Source organism: Helobdella robusta, assembly GCF_000326865.2.
Source record: "Helobdella robusta unplaced genomic scaffold HELROscaffold_19, whole genome shotgun sequence".
In the NCBI taxonomy this organism is placed as follows: domain Eukaryota; kingdom Metazoa; phylum Annelida; class Clitellata; order Rhynchobdellida; family Glossiphoniidae; genus Helobdella; species Helobdella robusta.
Genome location: NW_008704034.1, coordinates 2,853,552 through 2,866,052, shown reverse-complemented (window position 1 = coordinate 2,866,052; position 12,501 = coordinate 2,853,552). Strand labels below are relative to the sequence as shown.

The 12,501-nt window shown below is 31.0% G+C and overlaps 1 protein-coding gene across 1 annotated transcript; it reads right to left on the bottom strand.

Annotated features, from left to right (window-relative positions):
- Positions 1-3,071: 3,071 nt before the first annotated feature.
- On the bottom strand, positions 3,072-9,673 carry HELRODRAFT_76875 (hypothetical protein; the record flags this gene model as incomplete). The annotated part of the gene is made up of 4 exons (XM_009016868.1): positions 3,072-3,388; positions 3,770-3,907; positions 8,944-9,087; positions 9,238-9,673. The coding sequence occupies 4 exons, from the start codon at positions 9,671-9,673 to the stop codon at positions 3,072-3,074; spliced, it is 1,035 nt and encodes a 344-aa protein (XP_009015116.1).
- Positions 9,674-12,501: the final 2,828 nt, after the last annotated feature.

The following is a 12,501-nucleotide window of genomic DNA, read 5'->3' as shown; positions in this document are numbered from 1 at the left end:
CTTCTTTGCAATGATTAACAATCTCGTGTTACGATAAAATCAGACTTAGAGTTTGCTTGTACCACGTGATGGAAAAATGATGATGATGGTAGATCTAAAAATAGCATTTCCATTTTAACTCCGGCTAATTATAACGTATAAATCGTAATCTACTTTTTATGAGATAAAACAGAATAAAAGCACAGCGATGTATGTGTGTATGGGTGTGTGTGTGTGTGTGTATGTGTGTTTGTGTGTGTAGCATTATTAATAATAAAAATAATAAAGAACAACAATAATAATAAAGTAAAAAAACTGACCTGGAAAATTCCAATTGCATCACAAAAAAATTCCCCGTTAAACTTTCCATTTCAACTAAAACATTTTCATACATCAGTACATTAATCTTTTTAACATTAAGGCAATTATCTATATATATATTATATATATACATATATATATACACATATTTATTTATATTATATATATATATATATATATATACACTACACATAATACACACACACACAATAATGTAAATATAATCTATGTCACAGAGCAAACCTATCAAAATATATACCAGATATGTCGGCAAAACACGCGTGCAATATACAAAAATGATTATTATTGTGTGTGTGTGTGTTTGTGTGATGTGTGTAGTATCTGTGTGTGTATGCAAATATTCTATCTGTTACTAATCTTTACCTTGATATATATATATCTGATCGATCTCTTAATTAACATCATTCAACATCATTAACAACACAGCAGTCTGTAGTTTGAAACGTCTGTTTGACTTGAGACCGAACTGTACGTACATGTAACGAATCAACTTGATTTTTGGGAGATTATGCGTGTTAGTTAATCACCCAAATGCAAATGTATGTGGTGTAGATAGTAGTCTTTGTGGCACTAACTTGTTATTAATTAACTTGAATTATAATTTTTTTAAATTATAAAATCATTTTCAAGCGATTTTATCCACGGTTTATATTAAGAATCCAACCGATGAAATAGAGATAGTATTGGATGATTAATATGCGTACAGTAAAAACGTCATCTTTGATTATATTTTGATAAATTTTTTTAAATCTTCAAGCAAAATAAATTTTGCATCAATAATATCTTTAAAAAAAGATTTATTCCGAAAAAAGTATAAATAGCGAAATTTTAATTACGACAAATTTAGAGTAACAACAATTTTCTCAACAAAAACTTCTTAAATTCAATTTCGCGATAGATCGAACATTCGAATTGAACAATGAGATAAAATACAGTCGCTAATATAAAATGCACTAAGTTGAGAAATTGATGAATAAAAATATATATACATATAAACAAACAAATAAACAAACAAACATACGTACATACATACATGCAACATACATACATGCAACATACATACATACAAACAAACATACATACATACATACAAACAATTAAACAAACATACACACATAGCCAATATAAGTACAGTGACTCAAGTTTTCCATTCTTTATCATGTAAACTATTTACTATTTCAAATTTCATTACTTCGAATAACTTGGTTAATAACCCTTGGGCTGGCCACTCTTTATAGATCATTTCACTAAAGCATGGGCGAAAATTTAAAATGGCACAATATCATCACTGAAGCTTTTTGAAGAGCAAAATTAAAATAATACTCGAATGAAATAACTAACTCAGGGGCGGGAAAACTTTTTACTGTGAGGGCCGCATTGAGAGCTATTTTATCTCTGAAGGGTCGCATTACTTAAAAAGCAAATTTTTTCGACCCGGTGGAGAATTTTTTAAGATTTGTGGTTCCTTTTTATGGTCATAATGTCTGGTGTCTGGTTGACGACCTTTTTCTGGCAAACAAGGCCGCATAAAATAGTTTCGCGGGCCGCATGCGAGCCGTAGTTTGCCCACCCCTGAACTAATTCATAATTAATTGACTGATTCATTAATTGATTGATCGATTAATTAAGTAAATAAATAAGCAAGTAATTAATTCATTAGTTATTTAATTAAATGTTTCTAATTAACCATTGGAGCATTAAAATTCATTGAGTTAGAAGAATATTCTCAATACATTCCTATAAAGATGTTATAAAGATCAAATTTAAACGGGCAGTATACATAGGTACAATTATAAAATTGAATTATTATATATTATATTTAATTATTTAGTAATTAATTAATTAATTAATTAGCCAATTAATTATTTAACTGATTAATTAAATGTCTAAATCCTGATTGCATAAAGTCACATGCGCGTGTTAGCTGGGAAACTTATATAGAATATTATAGAGGGAATATTATATAGATAGAGAATGCAAAGATATGATCAAACGAGAAATGAAAGTATTTACATATTTAATTAAATGAAATTAATCATTAAAATAAATTATTAAAAGTTAAAAATAAAGTATAATTCAATTTCTAAATTTATCTTTCCATCATGATTAAATATAAATGTGAACTCCAACGATTAAAAATCCACATTTCGGTGATTAAGAAACGCGATTTTTGACAAAAATAAATGAATATTTGATATAAAAAAAATAAAATTGAGTTAAAATATAAATGAATTTTCACAAAATAATCTTTCATTTGAATATTAACAAAACTCAAAAAACACATTTTTATAATAAAACCTTCGATAAAATCACAAATGACTTGAATGCGTAAGCTGGGCAGACTTGAAGTAAAGAAAAATTTTCCCTAGCGATTAAGATTAGTTTATATTTTTTTAGCTAGGTGTTATTCAAAGTATTTTATTTCAATTTTATTAACTTAGTATTAATAATTAATAAATTAATGATATTTAATTAATTAATTAAATGTTGATTGATTAATTATTCTAGACAGACATTCTCCTCTCAGGCTTGAACTCGGCCGGGTGTTCGTGTATCGTCTCTCTCATTTTCTTTCTGAAGTTGAAAACGCTGACGCTGGCTTTCGTAATCGTGGCGTTCACGGCTTCCATTATTACGTTTATAACCTGTTTGTAAAATTTTCTCAAATTTTAAAAGAAACAAATAACAACAACCAATCAACCAACCAATCGGCAAAATATCCATCCAACTAATTAGCCTTAACCAATCGATCAGTGCCAACCAATCAGCCAACCAATCGGCAAACCGACCATAGCAATAAGAGACAGCCCCATCAATATGTAAACGAACGATGCCAGGAAAAACTTTGGATGATCTGGAGTGACATCCCCAAATCCAATGGTGGAGAGCGATATGAAGGTGAAGTAGAAGGACTCCAAATAATCCCAATTTTCCCATCGAGTGTAGATGAACGCTCCGAAGAATATGTAAACAAAAGCAATCGCCAGAGCCACAATTGGTGGCAGGTTGAAGTTGTCGTCGACGGCGTACGGTAGAACAATCTCGTCGTCAATCTCGTCATTGACATCTTTTCCATCTCTATTTCCAAAACAGCTGATTCCTTTTTTCTGTTGCTGCTGCTGTTGTAGTTGCTGATGATCTGAGAGAAGTTGTTGTTGCTGTTGTTGTTGTTGGTTGTTGTCGTTCGACTTCTGACGTTGAATGGAAATGAGTTGAAGTTTTTGTTGAGATTGCTGTTTCTCTAGGTCGACATCAAAGGTCAGTGGCATCTGTTGGTTGTTGTCCGACGAAGGCTTCACAACCCACGTCTGACTTTTCCTCTTTGTCCCGTTGTTTTTCAAATACTCATTCAACTTTTTAAAGACGAATTCAGTTTTAACTTTATTCAGCGGATTCATCCTGCGGACTTTTTTACAGCTGCCCGTGTAGTAGAACCTTCGAATGAAACTCCAAAAATATTTTATTATCTTGGTTAAATTCTTTCCAGTTTTAGATAGGAATATTAAGCAGAGTGGAATCCCGAAGCAGCCATAAATCATCGTAGCAATCCGTCCGTACATCGTTACTGGAGTGACATTGCCGTATCCTGGTGGGATTGGTTGTTTAATATTGACAGATAACATTAGGTAAATTAACGGAATTGATCCTGGTGACGTTAACAGAACTAGACACACTAACAATTATGATATTACAAATGTGTTTTTGAATTATTAGGCAGGATTTTGACTCTAAATAATAATATTAATTATAACCTTTGAAAACACAAGTACTTTCATTATTAATATTAGTAGTAGTAATTATTGAAGTATTAGTAGTAACTGCAGCAGCGGTTGTAGCAGAAGCAGTAGCCGCAGTAGTAGTAGCAGTAATAGTAAAGTAAAAAAAATAACGTAGACCCAGCCAGGCAATATGTCTCGATGTCCACTTTGAATAGTAAACAAAAAATACTTGGTCTGCGTATTCTAATATTCTAACAGCAAAATAGGCAGAAGAAAACCCACACACACACACACACACACACATACACACATGCACACACACACACACACACACACATGTACGGTACATACATACAAAGGCTCGCACATACATATATACATACATACATACATACATACATCATACATACATCATACATACATACAAAAAAAACTAACAAAAACGCATACAAATTGAAATTTTTTTAAAATATTAAGTACCCCGTCTCGTTTAAAAATTGTATTTAATTAGCTTTTAATTAGAAAAAAATACCTATTTTTGTGAAGCGTTTTTCCATTGAAATATTTTTGTATAAATCTATCTATAAGTGACTTAGTATGTTGAAATCGTCATACGTTTATGTGTAAAATTACATGTTAAATTTTCGTGTATTCAAGTTTTGTATATGCTGTATAAATTTGTTTATGTATGTATGTATGTGTATGTGTGTGCTTATGTTCATGTATGCATGTATCTATGTTTGTTTAGGTATATATTGTCTTCATGTTTATATTTCAGTGAATGGTTGTTGTTGGTGCCTACAGGTAGGTAGATAGGTTACTGCAAACAACTAATAAGATGATGAAACGATTTCAAGAAAATAAAAAAAACACCAAAGATAAATAATAAAAGAATGTTTGTGTTGTGATCTATGGTTCAACGTATGCTACCATAAATCATTTAATTAACATTTATAAACAAACAAACAAACATTAAAACAAAAAACACTAAAACAACATGATATATAGATAGAAAATTCGTAAAGATTTAGACAGATATATAGCACATGTATACAAACTACACACACACACACACAGCAAGCAAAGAATGAATGAATGAATGTGCGCATGAATAGGGAAGAAGGAATTAAATGTTAAAGTACTGAGACTCTTCTGCTCCGCTGAGCCAACTGACATGTAACCAAGCAAAGCAGAACATATGTACTTGCATATCGAAGTACTAGAATCCCATCCTACTACTGTGTAATACTTAAACAACAATTTTCGTAACAATACACAATTCTTTTCACTACAGAAATAGTTATAGTAAGAATATTTAGACACATACGGAGGTGTAATTTATACCAATTCTTAGGCTATTTGTCTTAAAAATTTTTTTTCTGGCAAATCATAATTTATATTTAAGGTTTCATTGTGTGTACGTATGTATGTTTGCGAGTATGTAGTAGTAGAAGTAGTAGTTGAAGTAGCAGCAGCAGCAGCAATGGTAGTATTCGCGTCAGTTGTAGTAATAATAACAACAACAATAATTATTATAATAATAAGGAGGAGGAAGTTAATAATAACAATAATAATAATAATAATGAAGATGAGGATGAAGATGATGTTGAGAGCGAAAATAAAAATCAGTAACAAAGGGATGTAATAAAGAAAACCTCAGAGCCCCATCATCACCATTAAAACATCTGACTCCATAAAAGAACGATGTGATCAACAGAATAACGATAATAACAATAATAATAATTAAAATAATAAAATAATTAAAATAATAATTCAAACTATAATAATTGTAATAATAACAACTATTATGATGGTAATAATTGTAATAATAATTTCATGGACATGACGACGATGATGACGACGACGATGATGATGACGACGAAGAGGGCTGCTACTGCTAGCGATGATGACGATGCTGATGCTGATAACGATGGTGCAGTAGTGAATGAATATGCAGACAGAAATGTTAGAAATTTTGAAGATAAAGAAAAAGATAGAATTGATGATGATGATGATGATGATGATACGAATGATGATGATGGTGGTGGTGATACGAATGATGAGATGATGACGACGATGAGGATGATAATAATAATTATTGCTAAGATTATTATGATAATAATAGTATATTTTATTATTATTATACCAAAATCAAGATTAAATTATGATGATGACGATGGTGAAGATGGTGATGAAGAATGGAAATTAAACAAAGAAATATGGGTTTTTTGCTCTTTACCCTATTATTATTATTATTATTATTATTGCTTGTTATTATTATTATTGTTGTTGTTATTGTTTATTGCAAGTATTATTAATATTATCTTAACTAGCATGGGTCCTGTTACAACGATGCTCTTTGCTGTTTGGGATTTCTGCCGCTTATACTTGCAATATTATTGTTTTTATTATTATTATGATAATTGTATTTATTTATTTATTTATTGTTATTAAATTTTTCTTTACCTCGTGCCATACCTTTCTTGGAGGCTTAGAGCGTCGCTTGGAGTCAGGCGATCAATATGAAATTTTTTAACGTTTCGTATGTTTCGTTCATATGCTCATGTTTGTTGTTTATTTTCAACAAGTTGTCAACCTGTTTTGTATGTTTTGGAATGCTGTTTGTTTGTTTTGTGTGTTTATGTATGCGGTCTGTTTGGTTTTTTTTATGTGGTTTGTATGATTTGTTTTGTATGTTTTGTAATTATTTGTATGTAGTTGGTATGTTTAGGTGTTTATTTGCTGGTGGTTTGTGCGTTATTCGAATGTTTTGTATGGTTTTGTTTTTTCAATAGGGTTCTATGTTGTTTTGTATGTCTGCTAAGTTTTGTATACCTCGCGTGATAGAATATTGAGAAAATGATGAGAGAGTAATAATATAAAGAACGATGATGAAATGATAAGATAGAAAGATAAGATGGATGATGAAATGTTGCCAACCCGACGTAAACTACCATTTTTCGTTCACATGCACCAACACACATGCTATAAATTCACATGCGCAAACATATATCTATATAAATTCGTCATGCCTATTAAATAATGAACAATGGTGCTCCAATTATTATCCTACAACACATTAAACATCGATCGATTTTTTTTTCATCATTTACCATGAAAACACACACAAAGACGTACACACACACACACACACACACACACACACACACACACACACACACACACACACACGTACGCACACACACACACACTAGTATATAGGATATATATTTTTTGGTATTTATACGTGCATGGCATATGAGTATACAACAAACATTCTACATAAATCTATAGTCATTTTTATTGTTAATAACAATCGATAACATCTTGTTGTTGGCGCGCTATTAAATTACTTTTTCTTCTTTGTTCTAATAAATTTATTAATTTATTGATTTTCATAATTAATTTTTATTTTTTTTAAATTTAATGACATTTTTTATAAAAATTTTGTCGGCTGTTATTGCTCGTGATTGTGTTTCATCTACTACTTTACAATTTTGAATTCGCCAAAACGAGATAAATATACATTATGAATGGGAAGTTTGGGGATTATTATCTTTGACATTCATCATCGTCGTCGTCGTCATCATCATTTTCATAATTCTCATCTTCACCATTTTCAAACTCCCCATAATCGTTTTCATCCTTCCTATCATCGTTTTCATCCTCGCCATCATCGTCTTCACCATCACTACTATTAGTTTCGTCATCATCAACGTAATCATCATTACTCTTGTTACGCCACCATCGTCACCATCATATGTTTGTCACCACAATCTTGGTGACGACAAAGTCACCATAATGGTGATCTTGTCGTCCCCACATCATATGCGGCAAGCCAGCGACCCTCATTCATTCCCATGCTTGGTAGTAGAAGAACAAACAAAATAGTTTATTAACGTTCAGACGTTTTCCTAAGACCAAGGCATGTTTGTTTGTTTTGTTAAGATTATATTACATTCATTTGTAAGAATGATCGTTCATGGATACTATATAAATGTTTATTTAATTATTATATATGTGTATATGTATGAATGAGTTTGTGTGTTTGTGTGTGTATCGTCAATAAAAATACAAAATAATTTTTTATACTAACTAATACAATTAAAAGCAAGAAATACCACTATAATTTATACAAAACTTGCACAATTTTATGAAAAACATACAGTGGCATGCAGAGTACACACCTTTATGCAAAACACATAAAGTTATATACAAAAAACTCACACACATATACACACTATCTAATAATATAAAGGCAAACAAGTCGATGTAGTTATTATTTGTATAAAAGCAGATGTGGTTCACTCTGTTGAGATGATTTCTTATTAATCCAACAATCTGCGTGCTATAAGGTAGATAGGTAGGTAGACAGGTTCAGAATAATGAATGTAAAAAACCGAAAAGATTTATTGTAAAAATATACAAATTACAAATTATATATATATATATATATACACACACACACAAAAGCACGCAAACACGCTTACACACACACTCTCACACATAAACACACAGGCATACATACACAATATTATATATGTTTATTTTAAAACAGTATGAACTGTGTGTGAGAACAAAAGGAAAGAGTCCGGACTGGATAAGACATACATGGATCAAAAATAGAAAATGATATAAAGAAAGATTTGTGTGATCCGTGCTAAATCTGGATTTTCGGAGAACTCAGGGTGAAAAGATATGGCGTTTCTTAAACGACATTAAAGTTTTGAAAGGGTTTTGAAAGGGTCTCTCAATGGATGAGTTAGTAAGTTTAGTGCCTTAGAAAATAGTGACAACTATGGATACAATATAAAATCCACAACTCAAACGACACACATGCACACACAGCCATAACCAAGAAGAACATCCAGCCAACAAACCAGCGACATCCACTACAACTAACCAATTGTAGTGACGACAGTGCCACAGAAGAACAGCGACTCAAAAAAGGACCATTCCTTCATGACAGAACTTGTACTGTACTTCGTAATCTGCGCCGGCAACTTCCCGACGTAATCTTCGTACTGCTTCAGCAAGGTAGATGCAGCTTTCACATCGTCAGTCTGTCTGACCAGCCATGTCGTTTCGTTATCGCCAGTCGACAATCGGATTCGAGTATCGTTATAATCCGCCGATAGCGCCTGTTCTAGACTCGTCTCCATTTTATTTGCATCTGAAGATAGTTGATTCTTTTTACCGTGAAAAATATTTTCCATGTTAGTGAGAAACCATCGTCTGGCCAGTGAAAGTTCATTCCTCTTGTTGGCATCTTCAGTTGATTCCAAGTATGAGAACAGAAGAGCGCCCAGGCATGCATATATGATTAAAAATAACAAAAGTCCAACATTGGATTGGACAATGTTGTAGATACTAGAGATGAAATCCTGAAATTTTTTGCAACAAGGGTTTTCCAGACAAGAAGAGCATGTTTTCTTGGAGCTATTCTGCTGGTTTCTCTTACGCGAGCATCTGCAGCAGCCGCTTCTTTGCGGTTTGTTATCGGAGTCTGTTTGGCAATTTTCTGATTCAATGATCGAGGTGAGGATGTTGTTCCGAAACTGCTCCAACAAGGCCCTTTCTTTCTCTGGGACGATGCGGAGAAAACTGGCCTGGTTCTTTAGTCTCACCGACATTTCTGTTTGGTGGTACTTCTAATAGTTGATTTGAAGTAACGGTTGTTGTTGTTGGTTTTTAAATACTGCACTTGAGTTACTTTAGCACTTGTTTTTTAATGTATTTCAGATTAGTTCTTCTTTATTTATATTTATTGAATCTGTAAATGTAAAAAACAAATTATTATTTGAAGTTATTCCGAATATTTCAGTATTTTAGAAATTATTCCAACGCAAAAATTTAAAAAAATTTTTACAAAACGTTTCAAATATAAATCAGATAAGAAAAGTCGGCAGGCACTTGAGTCCTGTGTGAAGATTTTGTTTGTAAATCAGATTAGCAACTTATGCCCATTCATTCATTCATTCATTCATTCATTCATTCATTCATTCATTCATTCATTCATTCACCTTTTCACTTATTAATTTATGTTTACTTTCATTTTTTTTTAATTAAGCTCCCGACGGATAGCACGGTAATATCCTATCATGATGATATCTCGTGTTATCCTTGGAACTTTCATTCGCCATCATCATCGGTTTCATCATCATCCTCAGTTTCATCATCATCATCAACATGGGTTTCATTATCATCATCATCATCAGTTTCATCATCAGTTTCATCATCATCTTCTTCTTCATTATTCTCATCGTCATCTCCACCATCTTCATCGTCGTCGTCATCATCACAGGGCGCAATTAAATTTCGTTCCGAGCCAACAAAAAATTAAAAAATAATTTCTATAACACAACACCGAACCGCAACAATAACAAACAAAAAATAATAGCAACAACAACAGCAACGTCACATAGCTTTACAATAATAATAATAACAAACACACACACAACAACAACAACAACAAAAACAGCATAATAGAGACTGCACTGTATATTTAAACAATGACAATGAGTCAAACCAACTAAACAACCAACAAGCAGTAGTTCGGTTTCGTTGTATAGCTTCTCATATTAGTAGATACAACTCACAACAACTCAATGAGGTCCCATGGTTTAGTACGAACAAACAATAACACGAACAACAACACAAACAACAACACAAACAACAACACAAACAACAACATAACACTACTATATATGCCATATATATATATATATATATATATATATATATATATATATATATATATATATATATATATATGGCAGAAAAAAGGTAAAAAAAACATCGAATCCAATTGCTACTATTATCTAAGACCACTAAACACTACCAATATTATAATTATCATATTCATCGCGTAGCCACCGTAATTATCATATCCAAAGTAATCATTATAACTATCATACCACTATAGCCAACATAATTAACATAAGTGTTCATGTATATTTATAGGCGGCAACAACAAACTCTGTGGGTCTTTAAATTTAGCGTCCAATAGAAACTATAAAATAAACAATTATTTTGAATGAAAAAGCTAGAGTAGGAGAGAGAGAGAGAGAGAGAGAGAGAAAGAGAGAAGTAGAGGGAAAAACACAAAAGTAGGAAGAGTGAGTGAAAGAGGAAACTGAGATAAAAAGAGGTAAAACGAAAGAAAGAAAGAGAGATGTAGGGAAAGAAAGAAAGATAGAAAAAGAGAGATAAAATATATATAGAAAGAGAGAGAAAAGGGAGAGAAAAAAAGAATTTTATTAAACAATGAAATGAATAGAGATTATATTATGAAGAGTGCAAACCTATGTGTCCTAGCTGGTAGGAAATGTCAATGCAATGGTGATGATGATGATGACGTTAGTGATGATGATGATGTTAGTGATGATGACGATGATGATTTTAGTGATGATAGTATTTAAATAAGAAGTATTAAATATAAAGTTTAAATATGAACTTTCATCTCAATTAAACTCCACTGCACCATAATCATAGAGACAGAATATTATTGAAAAATTAAATGAAAAAAGTGAACAAACAAAGAAACGTTGCAAATCAAATACAAAATTATATATACAAAGAAACATACATACGCACGCACACACATACGTACGTATACACACACATACATACATACAAACATTCAAACAAATAAACAAACCAACAAACATACAAACATACAGATTAACAAACAAACAAATATGCTAACAAACTAACATACATACATATTCACATGCAAGCAAGCGTACTTTGATTTTGTAACACTAACATTACAAATTGCCAGGATATCCAAACACTATGTTGCTAAACACTGGTCGCTCTCTACTAAACATGAATAAAAACAAAGAAAATAATTCTCCACTATAAGATATATATTAATATAATTATTTATTTTCTTCTCTCTCTCTTTCTCTCTTTCTATTTATTTATTTAGTTAATAAATATGTATGCGGAAATTAGCAAGAAATATGATCAACAACAACAACAAAACATTACCGAATGTTCTATTCGAATGAATAAGATGTACTGAAGAAACATTTATATATGTACAAACATATCTACTGACTTCATATATATATATATATATATATATATATATATATATGCATATATATATTTTATCATATGGCATATATATATATATATATATATATATATATGCATATATATATTTTATCATATGGCATATATATATATATATATATATATATATATATATATATACATTTTAAAATACACATGTGTTTTCAACGAATGCTTATTATATATAGAGAAATGATCATGCAACACACAATTGTATGTACATGTATATATATATATATATATATATATATATATATATATATATATATATATATAAACAATGTATAATTAATCGATGATTAATTGTTTAACGTGAAAATGTATAAAAATGTAATTTGATTTGCCTTAACAAAAAATAGATATTGACTGAGTGTCTGAA